Consider the following 23,774-nt stretch of genomic DNA (forward strand, 5'->3'; position numbering starts at 1 on the left):
TTCATTCACGTCTTATTGACCATCCTTGCCAGAATGTTCCTATCAAGAATTCAAGTTCATTGGGATTTGTGATTCACCTCTTCCAAAGTGATTCACTAAGTTACCAAAAAAAAAAAAAAAAGGCATATACGTGGGCAAAGAAGAGTGCTGTTTTGGAGAAGAAATATTTGCTGTTGTCCCCAGAGCACTAACAGCATAGGTCAACTTTCTCTAGAAAGTTTTCAAAAGAGCTCACCAAGTGTGAAGTCAGTAATGGACTTTAATGCTGCCAACTGCACTCCTTGAAGTGAAGTGTTAATGACACCACACCAGCATTGTATAGAAGTAGGCAAATATATTAACTTAATGATAGGCCAGTGGACCCCCTAAGGAATGTAATTATATAGTGCCAACTCTTGTACAAATGTTAGATCTTATATAACTGTGTTATTGTTACTTTTTTTCCTCCCCTCAAAGACCTTTTGAAGTGTTCAAACCAAAAGATGAGAGAAGACATGTGCTGCCCCTCAAATCGGAAAGGCGATCTGCTAAAATAAACCAGCTTGGTGCCCATGAAAACCTCTACTTCCATTCTCCCCACACTGAAAGCAGTGTCCACTGGTTTCCAAATGCCCTATTAAAATAAAACACTCGATTCTGAAACATGCCAATAGACAGATACGGTGAGACAATGCCAGTCTTATCTACATGTTGGTTTCAGAAAGAAAAAAAGAAGCACACACACACATATACACACAAACACACACTAAAACCCTATAACTCAGGCTACTACTAGACTATTCTGAATTCCCTCCTTTATCTCTACCAAAATTTCCTAGGCCTATAGGGACACAATGCACTTTCAACAGGTAATGCTTATGATAATGTGTTAAATGGAAAAAGAAAAATTCAAAATTTTATACCTTGCATCCAGGAACACACATGGTAGCAAGAAATGTACACAGGTGCACAAGGATTGAAAGGTATATAGACAAGGCAAAGGCTGATTTGTTAGAACAGTAGTATAGCAGATGATTCTTTCTTCTTTCATTTGAAATTTTAGTAAAGTATTTCATAATTTTTTAAAAATTAAGAGTCAAAGACAGAGTTCACAAATTGCCAGCCCACAGGTGAAATCTGGCCCACAGCTACTTTAACAAAGCCATTAACATTTAACATTTAGGAGACTATTGGATAAAAACTTGAATTTTTAGCTTCTCAAGAAAAACTGAAAGATGTAGAAAAATTGGGTCCATATTCCTACATGAGCTCAACCAGCCTGAGCTGTGAGGACACCATCTGGCCTTTATAAAAGGGCATTTCGTGACCAGTTGCCACAGAACCCCCACCCTGCCTGTTTATATCACCTGTCTATGTGCCCCAGGATGTGGCCATCTTATCGAAGGCCACTGGATTAAGGAAGTTAGCATGACTCTACGCATATTAATGAGACTTCTCTTTTCCCTCTTCACATCTTTAACTTTGGATACGCCTTCAGTGGTCAAATTAGAAAACATCTATAGGTCCATTTTCAGAAGTTTCATAATGCTTTGAGTATACACAGTGTAATAAAAATTTGGCAGTTGACTCACAAAACAGAACAGTCAGTGCTGACGATCATAAAATTTAGTAACGATAATAAAAACACTCTGGGGACCAAGTTCTCAAATTAGTCAACTCTATTAAGCCAATAAACCACATGCTTAAAAAATTAAATTTAGGGTTAGAGCATCTCAGTGTTCACTTCACAAAAATTCCCATGGAAACCAAAACCAAAGTAGAATAATGAGAAGCTGGATATATATTCCATTTGCCTTTGGTCCTTCTCTTTCTTTTTTTAAGCTGAAGCTAATGGATGTGTTTGTCAAACAAGACACATGGTGTTGAATTAGCCCATTCATAGAAACATCTAAGTTTATCATTTCTACCGTTCAAAATCATTTCTATACCACTAAAATGCAAGCCACCATCAACTTAAACATAAAGCGGGAGGGTATTCATGGACATTTAACAGCATACCACAGAGTGGCACTGGTTTTCTTAGTTCTCTCTTTTCTAATATTATTGACATCCACTGTGGCCTTTGTAAAGGGACAGTTCTTACCTTGTTAGTGGTCCCAGGTCTCCTGAGTCTTGGCTTCCAGCTTCACTAGGAGTGCTCACTGATTTCGAGGAGGGAGACATAGGGGTTGGGACTAAATAATGAAAATAACAGGTATCCCATGTTAAAAAATGCAGCGACTGCACTGGGGAAGAGCAGTGTCAGACAGATAAAAACAAATGGGCCCAAATTAAAATGGTTGTATGGCCAGGAGAGATTAAGATGGGATAAAGGGGGAAAAAAAAAAAAAAAGGAAAGAAAAGTTAGAAAGTCAAGTGAATTTTTCATATTTTGGAACTTCAAATTTGAAATGAATTTAGATAAAATTAACTTTGGGATTCTAAAGCCATGTCCACCTTAACAAAGTGAAATGGAGAATCAAAACAGCTACCCAGATATTTCAAGTCAAATATCTTTCTAGAGTGAACTATCCGGATAATTCCAATTCTCCACTTAATTTTGTTAGCATAGATGTGACCTGTTATAAAGTAAAATGGGTGTCTATAAAACTTTGAAAGATTATGAAATAAGTAATTCTGACTAATTTTAAATGGCCAGGGAGAGTCAATCAAGACTGTTGCATGTCTACATTGGAGGGCAGTCCATTCTCTACGGAACGCAAACTGCACTGGCTCTGAGAGACTAAGTGACAGATACAGGAAGGCTAAACGGGGAACCTGGCAATTTAAAAATCTCTTTCAAAACAAAGGGAAATGCCAGGCTGCTTTATTTTTACATTTAATTAATAGTTTCATCTCATTGTATTGTTTACTGGGCTGGGGAACTTGTTTTCCTTTGCCTCTGGCAGCCCTGGAAGGCACAGCCGCAGGCACAGAAGTCAACTGTCTTTCTGAAGACAGGAGAGAAGCTCAAAGAGGGAGGTCAGTGCAAGCTGACCGTGTGAGAGCCAGGATAGAAAAGAAAAAAAGCTACAGGAAATGCAAATGTATTTTCCTTTTCTCCATTCTTCAGGTACAAGCCAAATGTCCTTCTGATAGAAGCTGCACCAAATAGCCAAGACGGCTCCAGGCCAGATGAATTCAATGGGCTCTCAATACCCACATGCCAAAGAAGCCATATGGGCAGAGAGGAACTTCAGTACAGAAGTGTGGACTCCCATTTGGTTTCAATCATGTGCAATTTCCTTTTATTTATTTAATAGACTAAAGGGCTTAACTATTTTGTTCAAATCCTGTAACACAATGGCGGATCTGTCAAGAAACTAGGAATTTCATGTGGTCCCACAATTAATTCGCTGATTACCCGCTGCAGGAAGTCAGAGGGTAAGTTGGAGAGATGGATGAAAACTGAAAATGGGCTCTACTCCTGCCAGGTGCCCTGGCACGAATGCAGGGGTAGCTCAGAATTCAGTCATGGTGGTCATGGTTTAGAAATATGTAACTGTTTTGTCCTGAGAGTTTAATTGGTGGCATTACATAGGAGAGAGGAAAGCAGGACATATCACTATGGTGTCTGACCAGTGCTCACACTGCAACAGAATCTCAAAAGCCTTTTTGAGGCAAAACTATAAAGGATTATTGTAAAGCGTCTAAATTATGCCACAGGTCAAATAAGTACTAAAAAGTCTATCAGCTCTTCAAAGAAGGCCCATCAGTCAAACATCCCACAGGTTACATCTTCTAGACCATAAAGAAGCCAAACAGATTAATCAACATCTTATAGGGGCTTCTTCTACTATTGTGAGACACAGGATTTTACCTAATACAAACTGAGGTTCTGTATAAAATGCTTTTTTATGGTGGTTTAGGTTTATGTGTGTATATTAGATTATATGCACCAATACTAAATAATTCATAGGCTTAATAAATTTACATTTATAAAATACTTGTCATTTTGTCATACATGGGATAACTTTTATTCCTCATTTAAGTAACTATGGAAATAAATGAAAACTTATTTTAATATAAAAGCCAATGATGGGATTCAAAGAAAATGAAACATTTTGAAATGGAGACTTGATACTACCTTTTTAAATATACATTATTTTTAAAGTTTCTTTCCTTCTTTTTTTTTTTTTTTTAACTATATTGGGCATCGTGTAGTTTTACAGACACCCTAAGATTACCCTGAAATGTATGGAAGGCAAATGGATAAAAAAAAATAAATAAATTATCACATGAAAGATACATAGTTAAGTGACAGAATAAACACATCACGTAGAGGTTTACCTTTAACACAAATGAAACAAATAGTTCAATATCCAAACCCTACTGACAAAAAACGAGATCATGGACAATTAACTACGAACGAATGAGTTGGCGGAGGAGGGGAGTTGCAGGGGGAATGCCAATTAGCAGTGAAACCACGATCTACAATAGAGTCGAACAAATTTAAACTTGTTAAGTAGCTGCTAATCTGTCCCTATTTTCAGTTTTCCTTCACATTTCCCACTGAGCTTTCTATTTTCATCATGGCATCCCTCTATGCCTGTGGTGGTTATGAAATTCATAACCAGATTCACAGTATTTAGGTTGGCAGAGAGACACTGGGATTCAGTGAGGAAAATGAAGAAAAATTTAAGTAAAAAAACTCCATGATTTCTTGTATTTACCATGTGGCAACTCATCTAACAAGTATAAAATAATTTACTCGTCCGCAGTAGAGAAGGTTGACCACATAATCAGTCAACAAGCAGCAAATTGCTACCAACTCTACAGTCTGTACCCCCATCTCCTTCCAGCCCCCTCAATTCAAAAAATAAATACACCTGAACTGTAAGCCACAGAATCTCCTTTAAAATAAAAATAAAAGAGACATAAAAGAATAGTAAACGCTGGACATGGTATAGCCCATGCAAGGCAAATTTAAGAAAACAGTAGCACTGCTTAAGTACCTAGAGGGGGCTCTGGTGATATCCCAATGCTTTGCAAAAGAGCCTCTGTCTCTCTGCGTTTGCGATCCAGGTCAGAGTCGTCCTGAACAGGTTCTTTCTTTTGCTGCATATCAGCCTGAATAGAGTAGATGCCAGAAAGAAAAGTTAACAACAGAACTAAATGTATGCTTTTCCTGGCTCAAACTGAAAATGGTAAATGCATGGCGTGAAGACCAAGCAAAAGCCCTAAATAGACATAATCGTGTGTATAAAGGATGAAAAAACACTGTAACTGCTCCATTTAATAATTGCCAACCTGGTAATTTCTCTTTTGGTTGGAGGTTTTTTTTTTCCCTGCCTCTGTCACATGGTATGAAAGCTTCTCTCACCCAGTTTCAAAAGAAACCATCAGGGTTAAATATTTCTGACTGGAATATGGATTTTTAAGAAAATTCTTTTTCCTTTTTTTTGACCTCGCTGTCCCTTCTGGGAAGACATACTATCAGTTCTTGATGAGCGTATGTTTGTAATATTCACACCCCATGTTGGAATTATGCAAACAAAGGATTAATGGGCTCTGGCTAAAAAATAAAAGTGGTTATGAATCTGTAACTGTAAAATATACTTTTTGTATCAGCGATCTAAGTTTGCCATGCTTTAAAATAAACCAGACTACAGTATTTATTAAGGCATGTGAGCAATATTGATATGCATTACTTAATTCTGAGTTTCATAGGCTTCCATTAAACCTATTAACTCAAAGGAAAAAATTATCATTTAGAAAAATATAGAACGAAAAATCATTTAGAAGTTTCTTTCCCAAATCCTGTCAAAAACAAAAACAAAAAAACCAAAAAACAAAACAAAAACACCTCCTGTGTAAGCCTCTCTTAGACAGAGACTATCCCCCCTTTGTGGTTTTTATAGAACAGTGACATCAATAGTGGTGGGTTTCTGGGGTCATTAAATGTTCAGGTCTCTTTTCTTTTTCCTAACATAGTTACTTACTACAACAAGGCATTTGTCACACATCTGAAACATGGTAACATCGTATTTGATGTGCAACTACCTAGGGACAAATCTGTGTGAGTTTACAAAAGCGAAGCAGTCTTAAAGCTTGTCAAAAACCTATTATCCAGTTACCAGACACAACTTCCTCCCTGAGTTAGGTACCCTAACAAGCGTATTATCTGCTTCAAGGGTGCAAAGTACATTTCAAGGCCCCGAAGCACAATTTACATTGTGGCATCTAAAGTAGAAAAAGTTTATGCAAGTTTCACTTTACTCCCGGATGATAACCTACACACTGATCATAAACATAACTCATCTTTGCACGTACTGCTGGGCTTGACACTTGTGTTATTATGTGCCTCAGGTTTAGAAGGTTCTCCTATTTTTGAAGTCTCTCTGTGATTAGAGGGAAAACTGCCATTATGGGGGCTGATGAGTGCGAATGAGAGCTCGCAAGGAGAGCTCTCACGGAACCCAAAATTCTGAAATGGTGGTTTCATCTCCATCTGTGAAGACAGCAAAGTTCACATTATCTTCCGGTGTTAACACAGAAAATACTGAAGCAAGTTCCAAAGTGTATGTGCACAACGGAGGCCAAGAGAGAGCTACAATGAGGAAGAGGACCTTGCGGGGTGAGGATCCCAACCAAAATTCACAGATCACAGAGGTGAGAGATGGGCGGAAGAAATCCAAGGGAAGGGAGTCACCATGGCAACTGAAACACAAACGCAAAAACTAAGATAAGCAAAATCCGTCTTAGGAAGCCAATAGGAAACAAGATGGCTTCACAGTGAGGAGTTCAGCCCTAACGGGACTGCCCGCTTTACGGAGGGCAAGTCCATGTTTCATTCCTCTCACCATGTATCCTCACTTCTAGATCCCGGCCTGACACATTAGATGCTCCATGTAAAAATGTACTGAATAAATGAACTAATACCTGTCTTTGATCGTTGTTATTCTATACCTATAGAATTTCCGAATTATATATCCTTCAGGCCAATTTCTGCCAACTGCATACCAGTCAGCAAGCTCCGGGTCAGCACTGCTGCTAGAGGGAGTACCCTGAACTTCCAGGGACCCAGTGCTCCTAACAAAGCCATATGGATATCCTAGCAACAACAAAAAAATTCATTAACCTTGCTTCACTCTTTCAACAAAAACCTACTGAAGGACAACAGAGTTCTGGGGCTAATGAAACTGAGAGGCTCTCCTGGAGCGTAAACAGAGTGAACAGAACAAGATTTGCCTTGTCCTTTCCTTCCCAATGAACGTAGAACATATCATCTCTAACTTCTGTCATGTATGTCCTATGCAGAGAAGCACAGAATTTTTTTTAATGTTTTCTAACTTTAATCATTAAGCAGTCAAGAAACGCGCAAGAGGGTAACTCACACGTCAACATGCATAACCATGTTGCATATGCTAAAAAACTGTACCTCTGAACTCCACCTCCAAAATGTCCTTCCTTTTCTTATTAGGTGCCTCTATAACTCATTCTCTGCCTTCTATTTTCAGGAAAGAGGCAATATCACGACAAATATGAATAGGTTTAACGTCCATCTAGATGTAACAGAAGCTAACAGCACTCAAAGGTGACCACGAAAGATGCACAATTAGACTGGAGCTTACTGGAAATTAAGGCAATTCCTAACTGTTACCAATTTGTACCTTGAACTAAATAGTTACTCCATCCAAGGCAGTGAGCTATACCAAGTACATTAGTCATGAAAGTTTAGATTTTCCCTATATAATTATGACAGAATCCTAATCTATTTTAATGGCTCAATAGGAGTGATTTTGCAGTGCTAGCAATTAAAAAATGTGCTAGGTATCTTTCCCAGCAAATGATATTTCTGTTTGTGAAGAGTAATTACAGCTGAGACCCAGAGAGGAAAATCAAAGAAAGAAAATTTGTCAGCTGAGAATTGTCAGTCAGTTTTTCAAAGACGGCTCCATAGTTATTAAAGGAACAAGTGAGGACAGGCCAGCAAGCTGCCGTCCATCCCAGCTTACAGCGATTCAGCAGAAAGCCAAGGATAGGACCGAACTTCAGGGTGGCCCCCTGAAGCACACCTCATGACATTAAAGCCAATTTTTCCTGAAATTGGGTCTGAATCTTAAATGGTAGCCATTTTATTTATTTTAAAATCAGATTTCTTCCATAATACCACAACCAAGAAAGCCGCTGACATCCAAAGCAGCAGAGTGGTAACTTTATACATGTACAGTTTTCTAGATTCTGTGGAGATAATCAACCTTGGTGGTCCTAAATCACACCAATTTTCAGTCATGGTAAAAACAGTCACTCAGATTACCATTAAAAAGCATTTTTGTCCCTTTCTAGTCTAAATTTACTTTATTTAAAATATAAGCCTAACGAGAGTTAAGAAAATCCAACCTGTTGGATGAAGGCTATTTGTAACTCTCTACCAACACCACAAAAACTAGAAAATCTTAAACTTAAAAAGGAATCAGTGACATCTGCCTGGAGCATCCCATAGACTCAAGATCAAAATTTCCAATAATACCTGTAGGAAAAAATTCCAGATGTTTGGAAAGGGTGTCTGTGAGCCACATCCCAGACTTGTGCTCTCTAGTTTGTGTTCATTCATGCACTCACTCTGTAATCCTTTACTGAAGTCCTACTATGTGGCCCAATCTTTACTAGACATTGACTTAATGAAAAACACCAGCCCTGTCCTCAGAACCCTGAAGTCTATTGGGAGACAAATACAAGTGAAGATGCAAATACAATGCTCTGTGCTAAATGGTTTGATAAGGTCAAGGCTAGGGGCAGGACTAACTAGTCATGGAGCTGGGGAGAAAAGTATCAGAGAAGGCTTTCTGGAGGTTATAACATTTGAGGGGACAACAGAGAGACATGGAGTTAACAGCCATGTGAAGGACAATAGAGAGAAGCGGGAGAATGGTACAAGCAGAGGAGAATATTCGTAAACTCTCCATCAAGAGACAGTGTGGCTGGCCCACAGGTGACGTGTATGTGGTTGAGACTGCTTAGAATGTGGATTTAGGGAGAAAGGAGGTGGGGGAGAAAAGAGAATGCGGTTGTGTCTGTCCAGGACCCGATAATCGCTACAAACTGGAGAAAGGGTTAAAAAAAAAAAAAAAAAGGAAAAGGAAAGAATGACCCCTTCTTTTTCTCTTTGGGACCATGGGCTGGAAGAGGGGATCCTTGCTGAGCCTGGAAATAAGTGGGGGCTACTACCTCTAAGATTTAGACTTCTGGGGCCCAGTTTCCTCATTTGAAAAAAAAAAAAAAAAAAAAAAAAAAGATCAGAATATTTTCAGGTTTCTTGTAGCTGCAAAATGCTATAATTCCAGGAAACCCGAAGCCTTGAATTAAAAGACTCTCCAAAAAGTGGGGCATTTTTTGGAAGATGGCCTCGTCTGCAGGGTCCCGATAAACAAAGAAGCCAACTGTTACGGGCGGCATTCTCCTACTCTGGTAGTCAATCTCAGAAGTGGAATATCAGCCATTTCTTACTGACCAGTTCCTGTGTACCTCTCCCTGCTCCCCAGGAGTTTCTCATATCCTCCTCACAGAACTCTGTGAGGTAGGCACTGATCCCTTCTCTATTCTACAAAAGGGAAAGCAGGGTCAGAAAAGTCCCATACTCCCTCTAGGCCATCCTGTGAAGGGCAGAGCCGGGTTTCCCAGCCACATTTAACCCCAAATCCTCTGCACATAATCACTGAGTTTTACTGCCTCTGTCTTACCGCAACATCTGCTCAGAGACACCAAGCCATCAGAGCCCACAGAAGGTACTTGGGCGGAATCAAGGAAAGATCTGTTGCAGAGGGAAATAGGTTGCTGAGGGCCAGGACAGGCTTTAAAGTTGGTATAGCCCAGTGAAGCCCAAAGTCTGGCCCCACTGGGATCTTTCGAATTAAAAAGTTTGAGATGAAAAATGAGGGCTCTGAATGGCACAGGAGTCCCTGAGGCAAAGCTAGGGTATCACAGGCTTCAACCTGTGCAAAGGAAGAAACTAAGACTATGTGACTTTAATTCTAGACCCAGGAATATGAAGAGGTCAGGTGTAACACGCGTCCCACCACCTGCCACTGCCCCTCTCCCGGGGCTCCGTCTGTTGTGTAACAGACCCAATCTCCATCAGGCAAAGCTGCTTGGTACAGAAACAAAAAGGGTGGCCTGTTTCGATCAGTCTATGGGATGCCTGTTTGCCTGTAATTTCCTCCCAAATGTGGAAAATAGCAAAGATGAAGCAGACAGCATAATTTGGAGCCAGATTTCCCATACCACATCACATTTTGTAGTAATTCTATGAAATTCAAGTTGGATATTAGAATGTCAGTTTAAAAGGAAACTGGTTATTAGTAAAGGATAACAGGTGCTTTAAAACTATAGTAAGTGTTGACATTTGAAGGAAAGGAAGCATAATAACCGAATGCTTTTTTTGGCTCTGCGTGGAAATGAATAGCCATTCCTTGTCAATTCTCACCTCTCCCTCACTCAAAGACTGCATATATCACAGCAAAGATCTCCAAGAGAAAAATGTTATGTGCACTGTCAAGGACAAAATAAACCAGGGCATCAATCAAAGTGTAATGGAACAGAGAGATGCGAGATGCCAGAAGGCTAAAACGCAATGGCAATTATGTTTTACTTTGTTGAAAAATAATTGTTATAAATCTGTTACCTTGGTCTCCCAGCCTTATTGTATGAAACAGCACTTATTTAGATTGGAAGACATCAAAACACATTTTCTTTATCCTTACAGAAGAACTCTGGAGTACAGAAGCTGCTCTGGTTTCTAAACACACAAAGTGTATCACACTATATCAAGTTTCCTTCTCAGAAAGCTATTCGAAACTACCTTTGGCGTCTGGTTTTTGTCCAAGATGTGGGCTATTTCCACGTGACCACGACAAATTGGAGAATTAAAAATAAATCATCTGTTGGATGGAGATAGTAGAAGAAAACATGATATGCGGGCAACACACAGAATTGGGGAGCAAGAGCCCTGGAATCTGGGTGTGACAGACAGAAAAGCTACATTTCATTCCTGGGTTTCTGTTGCTTTGTTGACATAAAGAAGGGTTTCAGTGGAAAGTCTCTGAAATCTCTCCTAGCCTTAATATGTCATAGTTTTCTGTCCATGGAGCAGAGTCGATTACGATCCTATCTACCCTTTCGCCAAGGGAGGGAAATGCAGCTTTCTTTCTGTCGGAGCTACAATCCTTGTTTTACCCCGAAAAACTCATACCCCTTAGGAAGCCATGGAAATCCACTGGCATTATTTTTGTATTTTTCTCCTAAAATGTTCTGCTGGTAGTTTTTTTTTTTTTTTTAACTTTTTTTTTCTTAAAACTAACACATATTAAACACTAAGCAGAACCTGGGTACTACTAAGTGCTTTAAAAGATTAACTCTTTTAATTCTCAAAACCCCACAAAAAATATATTACTATTCCCATTTTAAGGATAAGAAACCAAGTTACAGAAAGGTTAAGAAATATCTAACAGTAGAGATTTCACAGACCACTTCCAGTGTTCTACTCAAGTCTGGGGTGAACCTGGGCTTGGGTACCTCTGGCCCATGGGTGATGGTTGACCAACAGCACATAGCAGGTGACAATGACCTTGGGCATCTGAGTATGTAGATATCCACTCATTTTATTCAAAAATCACAAAAGGATTCTTCTAGAGCATTTTTTAAAATTTTTTATTTTTTATAAACATATATTTTTATCCCCAGGGATACAGGTCTGTGAATCGCCAGGTTTACACACTTCATAGCACTCACCAAAGCACATACCCTCCCAATGTCCATAACCCCACCCCCCTTCCCCCAACCCCCGACCCCCAGCAACCCTCAGTTTGTTTTGTGAGATTAAGAGTCACTTATGGTTTGTCTCCCTCCCAATCCCATCTTGTTTCATTTATTCTTCTCCTACCCACTTAAGCCCCCATGTTGCATCACCACTTCCTCATATCAGGGAGATCATATGATAGTTGTCTTTCTCTGCTTGACTTATTTCGCTAAGCATGATACGTAGAGCATTTTTTGTATCCTTTTGACCAGCCCCTCAGAATCAAATGATTTTCCTTGTTCGCTGGAATACCCCAATACCCAGTATTTACCTCTTTCTTTTTCCTTTCTTCTTCTTTCCGTTTCTTTTCTTCTCTTATCTGTGCTAAGCGCTGTTTTTTGCGCTCCAGCTCAGCTTTTAAGTCACTTTTGTCAGACATGTTGGTTTCCTTGTAAGAAAAGAAAAAAATGTGAATGCATAAAAATAACTTTTCTGTATTATCACTGCAAAAAAAAAAAAAAAAACCAAAAACAAAAAACAACATTCAAAAGCTTGAAAATATGACTTTTTGACCATAGCAGGTTGTATTACTTAGCCTATGACGAAGAATCAAAGAAACAAATTAGGTCTCACGCTACATAAATACTTCCCAAAATTTATGTGTTTATAAATATTTGAAGCAATACAATGGTATAGTCTCTGCTGGTGATAAGAATCATAGCAACCTCAGAATAAGCAAGACATTTTCTGTACAAGTTTAACAAATTAAAAAAAACAAGAGAATCAAAAAAGCACCTTCACCATGACTTCCAATTCAGATGAAAATGAACCAATTCATCCCCACACTGAGAAAAGAAAACAGGCTGTCATGAACCCTTAGAGATGTGTCCTGCTCAAATATCTATGGACTCAATAACCATGTCTCCACTGAGCCGGGGCACAGAGATTTCATTTCGCCTAACATTATATGCATCAGGGAAGACAGCCGCTAAAGACCTAACGTGTTAATCTTCTTTTTCTGTAAAATTCCTCCTGAACTGTCACAATTAATTTCATCTCCAATACAATCCTATTTCTATAAAAGCTTGATTTGCATACTGAATGTGATTATACTTATCCTGGCACTTTCCACGGCCCAAAAATGTTTATGAACACAGGAAACAGTAGCTAACACCATGGCAAGTTCTTGGGGAATTTATCTGGATGAAATTTAATTTTAACGTTAATGGGGATGGTGAAGCCGGTGGTGAGGGTGCCAGAAATATTTGCAAGTAAAATGAGTTTGGAAAAGACTCACCAAATTGCCAATGATTATATTTGTTTCTTTTGTGCTCTGAATTGGAAACTAAGAAAAGGGAAGCACTGAGAAATGAAGAAACCCTCTCTGACCCAAATTCCTAAAATAAAGAAAACACACACACACACACACACACACACACACATCCGTAAATGTCATGAGTATTAATTTCCATATTATTTATATGCAGCTATGATGAATATATAATGAATCCCTCAGTAGATGACAGAGCAATGAAAGGCAAAAAAAACACAAAGAATACAAAACAGCAAAAAATGCTTCAAACTTCCTGCCACTGCCTCTAGAAGGTAGGTAATTGAAAACCTGTAGTCACCCTAAGACACACTTCCCAAGGAACACACACAGCTGAGAAACATACTGTGCTAACTACTATACATATTCCTACTCACAGTGTGACGGCAAAGACTTATGATATACACCAGTAGTAATCACGATAATCAATCTTTGTAATCAATTCATGATCACATCCTATCTTCATTTTTCAACAAAAATTATTGAATAACTAATACGTGTTCAGCACTTTATAAGACATCAGAGTACAAAGATGAGCAAAACCAGATTGTCTCCTTCAAGGACTACATAATTCAACTTCGTAGGCATGTGGTGCAGCTGGAGATGTTCTCTGCGATACTGGCTTATGGATTGCTAAGTGCTAGGCATTTTTATCTTATTATCACATTTAATCAGAACAATCCAAGGGGACCAGTATTTTGATTAATGCCTTGTTTGCAATTTGGATAATGGAGGCTCAGCAAGACCTAAGGCAGCAGAGTCAATCCATTCTGCTGACCCCAATGCACAAGTTTAGGCAGAATGCAAAGCAAAGGAGTAATTAAGATCTACTAGAATGAGCAAGAGTATGCTTTGAGGAGGAGGTAGAATATGGGCTGGATATCACAGGAGGTCGGAACTAGCAAAGAAGGGAAGATACAGATAGGCTAAGACCTATAGCATGGGAACCAGCCAGCAAAGAGACGTGGATGAATCCAAGCCCAGAAAAATATACACTTAGGTTGGTAAGAATGGGTATGTGGGACAACAGGGGAAGCCTTGGGAAAACAGAAACGTAAATTCCATTTGGCGTCATGAGAGATGGGAAATCGCTGCAGCTTTCTGAATGGGAAAGTGACAAAATAAAGATGGAATTTGCTTATGCCTATTCTTGTCCCTGTCTGGGAAACAGACAGGAGCAGAAACTGGAACTAAGGCAAGCTGCTGGGAGGCTGGTGCCAACATCAGTCTGGAGCGACTGCACCTGCACTGGGATGGCGGCAGGCGGAGGGAGAGGCAGAGTGGGGGGAGGGTGGGCGGATGAAAGCGCACGGAGAAGGAAGAAGTAGCTCTTGGTAGCCTTTGGGTATGGAAGCCAACGAGGAAGATTCAGTAACAACTCCCCTTTGAAAGAGCCAAGGAGGATCACAGTGGAGTTGGGAAGAGGAGGCAAGAAGGAAATCATGAAACAACATGTAGCAGGCTGTAATTTGGGTGTCAGCGGAGTTTCTGGGCAGGAAGAAAACATAGATAAAATACTATAGATGGGAAGAGAAGCTGGATGGGAACTGGAACTGGGGCGCAGAGTTCTGAGTCATCCGCCTACCAAGTTGAAATCTGAGTCACACACTCTGGGTCCTGCGGGAGCCGGGCAGACCACATGAAGAAGCAAAGTCAGGACGAAGGGCAGCCCTAGAGGAAGCACCTGCCTGAAGGAGGCAGTTCTGTCCGGCTCCGGTTGATGGCTGACGTGGAAGAAGATGAATCCAAGTACTTAGATCTTCAGATTTTTTTTTTTTTCCAAGAGAAACTGTGGAGCTGATAAAAGTCAAGTTGGTCACTAAAATATTATTTGCCAATAATTTTTAACACCAGTGGGCAAAAATCCCGGCAGGAGAAAATTAGAACCTAATTCCAGAAGCCGCCTGAGAAGTGACAGCTTCTCTTTCTTCCCCTGTGGGAAGATTTGCATTTCATTTTTGACTGGTTTTTTTTGGCTGTCAGAAATGTCAGACATGAAATGTCCAATCACATCTACAGCATAGGTGTGTCATTTGGTGCTAGCCTCAGCCAGTGGAAACTTCTCAGAGAAAACTCATTGGCCTTCCTCTGGTCCACCAAAAAGGCCTGTCACAACACCAGCTATCCACTATGCTCATGAAGGAACAAACCATGTAATTACAACATCGTATATTTGTCATGGTTTTGTAGTAAAACTTCATTCACGAGTAGGAAATAATATAGATTTTCCGTACATTTCTGCAGAGGCAAAGTTCTTCTTACAACTAATAAATGTGTCTGAACGTTGGTCATTTCAGTTGGTGTTACCAGCCACAGAACCAAAATTTTTTAAATAAACAACAAAAACACCAAGGGGAACTTTTAAAAAAATATGAGGTAGTGATGTTTCAAATAACACACTTCACTTTTTAGAAGCTGTAGAGCCACAGTGGCAAAAGACAGCTAGAGAGTACCTTTCACTGACAGATTTTTTGGATCTACTTCAAAATAGACACTTCGCATCAACACCTAGGAGAATAAGAAACCTCAAGAGAACACCTCGCAAGGGGTTTGGAAAGTCCACATTAGGGTCAATGAATGGGCCTTCACACGTAGGAAATGGCTGCAACAGGGACACGAAATGCAGTGTCAGCGCTGAGCTCCACAGGCCTTCCAGGGGGGGACTTGCCGCTCTGACTCACTCAATCTCCCTGCACATCAAGCAAGGTAAATTGCAGAGCAAAGCACGGGTGATGTGAGTTATAGGGCTTCCTGTGGCGAATGCAGGTCATTGCAAAGGCAATCCCAACGCTCTCAGTTTAAGAAAATAAGAGCCAGAGCAGCCAGCTGCTAATTGTTGCTCACTTACTTCATGCGCACAAGAGCTGGCTTCTTTCATCTCAAGCTGGCAAGGGGTCAAGTAGAGAAATCAAACCCACCTCTGGGTGTATGTGAGTCTCCTCCCTGTCTGATCATCAAGCCCGTCTGCCACCCACCAGCCAACTACAGCTTAACTCCGTCCTGGCTTAGGGCCAATTACAGCTCAGCCTCGGCAACTACATCCATTCCGAGGTCAGATGATGCACCTTTATGATGTCTGCTCAGCCCTTCTCATCACAGGGTTCGATATTCCAAAGGTGTTTTCCGTTGGTGACATTCCCCTTGCCTACACTCTCTTACCCAACCCATGCTTCATAGCTCCTTCCACCTCTGCATCGCAACCCTCAGTCTCCTGCAAATTCTCCAGCTCTTCTATCACTGTGTGCAATTCCATTTCACCACTTTTCTTTCTTTTCTTTTCCCCCAGGTTATCTGTCCCACCACAACCAGAGAGATCCAAAAGTTCAAATCAGCTACTCTATTCCTCTGAGCTCCATACACAAATCCTCAACCCCTATAATTTTTTTTTTTTTTTTGGTCAAATTTCATTTCCCTACTTCGGATTTCCTTTTTTTTTTTTTTTTTTAAATGCAGAACATTATTATATTTCAATACACAACGTCTGTGCAACCAAAAAGTAAAACATCACACTAAAATGTTGGCAAGAAACCATGGTACTTCATTTGCAAGGCATGACAAATGGTTAACATCCTCAGGCATAAATGATCTCTTAGAAACCAATAACAAAGACTAATATTCTAAGGGAAATGGCAAAAAATAAAACAAAAAACCACAGAGAGGAAAATGAAATAACAAATGCTTAATAAGGTTTAAGGACATAGGAAGATGACTGAACTGAACAACAACAGAAGAAAAACAACTCCTTTGTAACATCACATTGTCCAAGATTAAAACATCGACATCTAACGTTTATACTGTTTTAGAAAACAGGTCTCGTAAACAAACACAAGACTAATGAGGACAAGCTATACAATTTGGGGAAAATCTCTACTTTTGATTCAAAATATAAATCATGGATTGCAGTGGAAATATTAGGAGTAGTTCAACAAATTAGATGGAGAAATTCAAAGTAATCTAAATAGAAGCGTGTTTGTGGCATAAAATATTTGTAGCTAACCCAGTTCCCTTAACCCTGGTTTACTCTTTATTCCCTTGCTTCATGATAACTCACCTCCACCAAATGTCTCAGTTCTCATAACTTTTGCTTCAGCCCATCTCTGATCCAAGTAAATGGCCATTTGATCCAAGTAAATGAATCAATGCAAGTTAAAAGCTTACAATGATGCCTGGCAAATGAATCCAAGTAGTTAGATCTTCAGATTTAGAAACAGAAAGCTGTTTCTCCTCTTCTTCCTCCCCCTTCTCTACTTCCCTTTTTTTTCCTCCTCCTCTTCTTTTTCTACTATTATTGTTATTACCTTTTTTTTAATCCTGTCAACTCTTTCCCCCATCGCTAAGTCCATCCTCATTCAATAACCAAAGTTCTCATTCAACAGTCACTGACATCATTCAATAAGCATTACAGTGAGAAATACACTAAAGGTAGAGCATGCAATTGATTTAGTAGCAATATAATCAGAATGAGAACACCCAGTCTGTGCTCCAAGACAGTCTAAGGCACTTCCGAGCAAATAGAAGGCGCTTCTCAATGTAATGGATTATAAAATGGAAGGTACGTGGTTAAAGAAATGTTACTCAAATTTTTAAAAAAATGTTTTTTAATTAAATGTAGTCATTTAATCTAGTAGTAGTAAAACTCTTCTCAATTTTTCTGTTGAACATAGCAGTTACATATCTAGCTGTCCAGGTAAGCATCCTCCCCTATGTGCCCAGCTTTCCCCAGAGGACGGAAAGGCATATGGACACACGGTTCGCTCTCTAATGAACTTAAGTGCAGGGAAGGTCACTCCTGCTCTTCCATCATAGAAATGCCTCATGGGCCTAAGTCTCAATGGAGGAAAAGCTGTGGAGAGGAAGGAAGGGGGAAGACATGAGAGAGAAAAACGTGGACACTGAGGAAGAGAAAAATGAAATAGGTACTTTTTCAAAGATCTGTTTATTTATTTATTTGAGTGGGGGTAGGGACAGAGGGAGAGAATCTTCAAGCAAAATTGCCGCTGAGTGTAGAGCCCAATGCGGGATTCGATCTCATGACCCATGAGATCACACACCTCAGCCGAAACCAAGAGTCTTATGCTTAACTGGCTGAACCCCTTGGTGCCCCCAGAAGTCATTTTCCCAGTTCTCCTTGTCTTTCCAGTTAACCTAGCATCTCCTTCACACTTATTATTATTATTATTATTTTAAGATTTTATTTATTTACCTGAGAGGGACAGAGAGGGAGAGAGAGAACATGAGAAGGGAGAGGATCGGAGGGAGCCCAATGCGGGACTCGATCCCGGGACTCCAGGATCGCGGCCTGAGCAGAAGGCAGTCACTCAACCAACTGAGCTACCCGGGCGCCTTCCTTCACACTTCTTATGTGCACACACAGCCATAAAAAAAGATTTTCAGCATTTCTTGAACCCAATGAGACTCACAGCCTACATTTTCCCTTTGGCACATTCCATCGTGAGATGGCTTAGTCCTGTTCAGAATCAAGTATCTAACAGAGGAGGAGCGAAGGGTTTAGTTCTGTTTACACAGCTGCCAAGTAATAGACCCTCCCAAGGCTTAGCTTTTGAACACTATAGACCTCTATTTCCTTTCGGTTGTCTACGTTGGCAGCAGTTTGAGATTCCATTTCTAATGCTGGCATATGCAAATGTATTTTTAAGCTTTAAGTCAGAATCCTAAGAGGTTTAAATCATTGCCCAGCTGTTGCCAGACTCATTGAAAAAAATACCCAGAAACAAGTTCTCTTTTTCTGCCTGGAAACAATTGCTCCTGTCAGCTCTTTACTATGAGCCATTGAACTTCTCATCTGCCAGTAGGTATGCATACGAAATTTGATCTTGCACAACCTTGTTTCACCTGCCTGGCTTTTCATAAAATACAGCCGCCTTCTTCCGCTTGGATACGTGGCCAAGGGATGCTACGGATCACAGCCATTTGTCCATTTTTACAGCGATGCCTCACCTTCTGTAAAAGGACGGTTGTGTAAGTATCAAGAGGGGGTTGACTGGTGGAAGATGTGGGAGGGTTATTTGCTAAATTTTCACAGCCATTAGCACACTGTAAAAACAAAACTTTCATAAAATCCACTTCATAGTAGACAGATGCCTAGGCCTGGTCTACTGGCACCACAGATGAGCAGTTTGCAAACACTTTGGTCTCAGTATCCTATGATGCCCTTCCTCCTCAGTGACCTCAAAGAGCTTTTGTTTATATGGGCTACCTCTAACAACGCTAACCATGTTAAAAATTAAAGCCAATAAAACTGGAAATATTTAATAATTCATTTTAAAATAACAACATTAAACTTGTTATTTAGTAACATAAAATTTTCATGAAGAAATAGCCATACTTTCCAAGGCAAAAAAAAAAAAAATAGTAAGAATAGTATAATACATTTTCACATATATCTTTACTATGTAGCTTAATAGAAGTCAACTGGATACTTACAGTGGCTTCTGCATTCAGTCTATTGTGACATACTATTGTTCTTGTAAAGAAAATCTGATCTCACATAAATACGTATTCCAAAAAAGGAAGAGTGTTTAAATAGCCTCCTAAAGTAATTCTGGATATTCTTCAGTATTACACCAAAATTTAACAAATGTCAGTTTCTTAAAGTTGCCATGTGAATATGCAATGACATCAATCAATGAACTTTTTATACTCTGTTACATTGAAATTTATTGGTCTATCTTAAACATTGAATGAATCTTTTATTCATGTATGATGTTATGACATTATGCATTTGTTATCTAGAAAATTATTTAGAAAATTATGCAGACTTCTCAAATGTTGGCACATTTAATTGTACAATATCCCCCAAATCAAACTTGGCAATGCCACTACCAAACTCTTCAGAAAAGTCTCTAGGAACAGCCAAGTTGTCATGGTGGCAGACACAAATTTTCCAAAATTCCAAGTTTTGCATGAAAGCTCAAATTTTGTCATTAGCTACAAATACTGCCAGTTACATTCTTGACGTGACAAGCTCATGCCATTGATTGTTGGTAAAGTTGCTGCCAAATACCCAATTCTGAATAATCATAGTTTGTGAATTGTTCCTTCAGGTAAACATAGTGCTTCAGGAAAAAACGCAGCTAGTGTAGCTCGTAACTCACACTGTTGCACAAATCCCATCTCGAGACAACCACTGAGCTTTGGAAGGCAGCAGAAGTGACTTCTGTGTTCCCATCGATCACACAGTAAGGACTGCACTCAAGGGTGGAGATTTAATATAACTAACATTTTTGTTTCTGCTTCATGAGGGACATTCTTGTTTGTTTAAACTGCGAGCGTGTGGCAGGAGAGTCTGAAGCCGGTACTGGTACAGCGTGGCGTCACTGTCTCAATTCCTACTAAGGTATCAGCAGGGTCACCTGCTGTTACTTTCACACCATTCCTGCAAACGTCAATACGGCAAAAAAGACAAAGAAAAATAACATTTTGTGAAAATAGTTTTGACCTCACGGAGTCCCGAACACATCTTGGGATCCCCAGGGAGTCTCAGACCACACCTTGCCTTACCCGCTTCTGATAAGCTGGAGTTGATTCTAAAGCCTCTAGAGACTGAAAGGAAATGTTGCTAAGTGTTGCTGTAAAGACCCTAAGCAGAGGGCTTTAGGAGGAAGGCTCCTACAGAAGGCTAGGGGGAAAGGCTCCATAACTATATAGAAAAGATTTCTCATTTCTGACTTGCTTAAGCCAGGTCATTGATACGGAGGAGAAACTGGGAGGCCCTCTCTCACTCCTCATTCACCCCCTCCCCTCGCTACATGCACAAATTCATGGGCCTTAGCCCGGCTAGAAGGTAAGCTTAATGGTCGCTAAGAAAATGTAGACTTCCCTGTTGTGTGAAAAGCCTTAAATTCGTTCGTTCTTTTAATTTTGCTTTTTTAACGATTACAATTTTACATATTTGTTTCAGGACAAGAACTTCAAAGGTTATATGATCCAGAACTAGTATTTTACCCATAAATAGGGAAAGTGAGATGCAGCTATCTAAGGTCACTACCATTAAGTGGACAAATCAGAGCTGGAAATACCAGAGCTCCTTATTCTTGAATACTTTTGCCAAATAATGCTTCTCTTTTGGTGTTTACTTATTCAAGATTTTACCCATTTTAGTCAAAAGGAAGCTCTTCTTAAACAGAAGGCTTTTATGGTAGCACCTGATCAGTCCAACCTTGCAGTCACTCTCTACCACCACCTGGTGGTATCAAATGTAAATTGCATGGGAGAGCTGACCGGGAGAAAAGGCTTTGCCTCTGAAATTCCCAAATACACCTCCAAAGCCAATACTGGGTAGCCCCAAGACTGCAAGAGTTTCATCCACGTACAAAGGATTTATTTCTGTCAATAGAGAACTACTGTTTTTGATCGGGGGCAGGATAAAAATCTCCGTACATACATATAGTTAAATACCTATGCTGATTTTTCTGGGCTCTTCTCTTTGCAATTTTACTCACATTGGATTAATTCTTGACTGGAAAATCAGGCCATATTTCTAAATTAAGCTTCTCGTATCGCTCCTGTTGGATCTGTGAGCTATATTTAAGATTGTTGTGTCTGCATATTATCTCTGGTGCACTTTCCCTATTGCAGGATTCTGAGCTCCCCCAATCGTCCTGCTGAAGCTGTAAATCAGGCACCGGCAATCGCGGCACATTACACAGAAGAGACTCTCAAGCCCTCCGCACAGAGGCCCATTATGCTAGAGAGAAAAATCAATCCAGAGGGTATCTGCCCTCTCATCTAGTTAACAGAGTAGAGATGAGAGCTCTCAGAACTCACAGGCCTCAAAACCCATTGATATCTTGGCCAAAAAGTTCTGGGAAATTTTGAGTTATTTCTGACCCCGACAGTGCATTCCACCAATTGAGAGACTCAACAATCTTCTCTTTGTTAAAAGAATCATTCCTCAATTAAGGGAATCAGCCATTCACATCATAGCTTATCTTGGGAGTTAATATCAGGCGAAGACGAGAGTCCTTAGGAAGTACGCATCTCAAGTAGCATCCTTCAAAGAGTACGAAACTAAAGATGGGACAGTTTGGACAACCAGAGGGCAGTGTTTTGTCACTAAGAATTAGGACAGAAAAGGAACCCGGAAAGAGAATCAGAAGAAAGGAGATGAGAGCCCTCCGGGGAGTATGGGGAGGGAAACTAGAGTGAATTAAGAAGTGAGGCAGTGCACAGAGCCTTGCAGAAGCACCCAATGTCAGGTGGAGATAGATGCGAAAGACGTACTGCCTGCTTAGGCCAGAGGTCAGGTAAAGAACCCAAATAAAAAAGGCTACCCCTACTGTTCTTTATTTAAGACTACATATCTGGGCTCCTAGAAGTTCAAAAGCACTTCAGAGCAAACAGAAAGGAGCTTGTCTACCTAAAGGGGCACTTTGGGGACCACATGGAAAGGGGCAACTTCTCCATACACCATGATGTCATCTTCCTTGGAAACCTGCCCAGTGGCTCCTCGGCCTCATCTTGGACACCTAATGGGCATTGAACAAACAGTTGCTGTTATGTAAACGGTTAAAGACGTCCCCCATGTTTTGTTCCCTACACTCTTTACTTCTTCACATCAAGCTAGAACCATCAGCTCAACACCCTATGGCACCAAACACAAACTCTGATATATCCAGTTGCTTTATGCATAGCTCAGATAAGCATATTTTAGCCATTTAGAGCCCACCTGATTTGCCTATCCAGCAAAACGTCACCCAATAACTGCTAGCTATAGATAGCCAGCCCCCGCCCCGAGATTTCCCACCTAGACACATTCCCTCTTTCCTTTGTGGGTAGTGAAGCCACCCTTCAGGGTCTAGAAAGTCTCCTGCTATGCCATACTGTCCAAGTGCCATCCAATGAAGTGTGTTGTGCAATGCTGCCCCCTCATGGTCCTGCCTTCTCCTTGATCAGCCCTGAAATCCTCAATCACCACATTCTCACAGTCTCCCCCAGGCCTCCCAATTTCGCCACCTACTATTTCTAAGCCTATCTTTGCCTATCCATGTCTATTCATGCTGCCCAATATCAGTCTTCATGGGGCTCATCTGACAACCACAGTGCCCTTCTCTCTGATCTTCCTGCCCCCATACTAGCCTTACTCCCTGATGCTCTCCGCGTCCTCCACCCTCTGTCAGGGGGACTCTCCTGTTGCTCAGATCTGACGACTGTACTCCCTTGACTAAAACACTTTGATGACTTCCTTCAAAGATGCAAAACACGGCACCTGGGTGGCTCAGTGATCAAGCATCTGCCATTGGCTCAGGTCATGATCCCAGGGAGTCCTGGGATCAAGCCCCACACTGTGCTCCCTGCTCTGCAGGAAGCTTACTTCTCCCTCTCCCACTTCCCCTGCCTGTGTTCCCTCTCTCTCTGTGTCTCTCTGTCAAATAAATAAATAAAAACTTTAAAGAAAATGCAGAACATGTCCCAACTCTCTACCTTGCACCGAAGATGCTCTTTTTGCCCATCTCTCTGTCCACATAGCCCTCTACTTCTTGGTTCACATTTTACTGGTATATATCAAGCTGTTTCCTTCCTTTGTACCTTTACAAATTCCAGAAATGCTCTTCTCACCATTCATTACCTGATGATTCCTATTTATCCGTCTGTCTCAGCTCAATCACATTCCCCCCAGGAAGGCCTCCGGTGGCTTTAAGCCAAGGCCCAGGACTCCTTGCTGGTGGCCCCAGAGCACCTTGTTCATGGTCTGCTGGAACATGTGCC

The 23,774-nt window shown here is 40.5% G+C and overlaps 1 protein-coding gene across 4 annotated transcripts in view; it reads right to left on the minus strand.

The window, feature by feature from the left end:
- Positions 1-23,774, minus strand: part of DYNC1I1 (dynein cytoplasmic 1 intermediate chain 1) — a 298,287-nt gene that overhangs the window by 254,700 nt on the left and 19,813 nt on the right. For 2 of the 4 annotated variants that reach the window (XM_059396815.1, XM_059396813.1), the window contains exons 2-4: positions 12,048-12,164; positions 4,935-5,049; positions 2,084-2,225 (exon numbers count right to left, since the gene is read on the minus strand). In XM_059396815.1, coding sequence (XP_059252798.1) covers positions 2,084-2,225; positions 4,935-5,049; positions 12,048-12,155 — 365 coding nt within the window. In that variant the 5' untranslated portion in view covers positions 12,156-12,164. The remainder of the gene's footprint in view (positions 1-2,083; positions 2,226-4,934; positions 5,050-12,047; positions 12,165-23,774) is intronic. The other 2 variants (XM_059396816.1, XM_059396814.1) reach the window with 1 other exon arrangement.

Source organism: Mustela nigripes, chromosome 4 (assembly GCF_022355385.1).
Source record: "Mustela nigripes isolate SB6536 chromosome 4, MUSNIG.SB6536, whole genome shotgun sequence".
Taxonomy (NCBI): Eukaryota; Metazoa; Chordata; class Mammalia; order Carnivora; family Mustelidae; genus Mustela; species Mustela nigripes.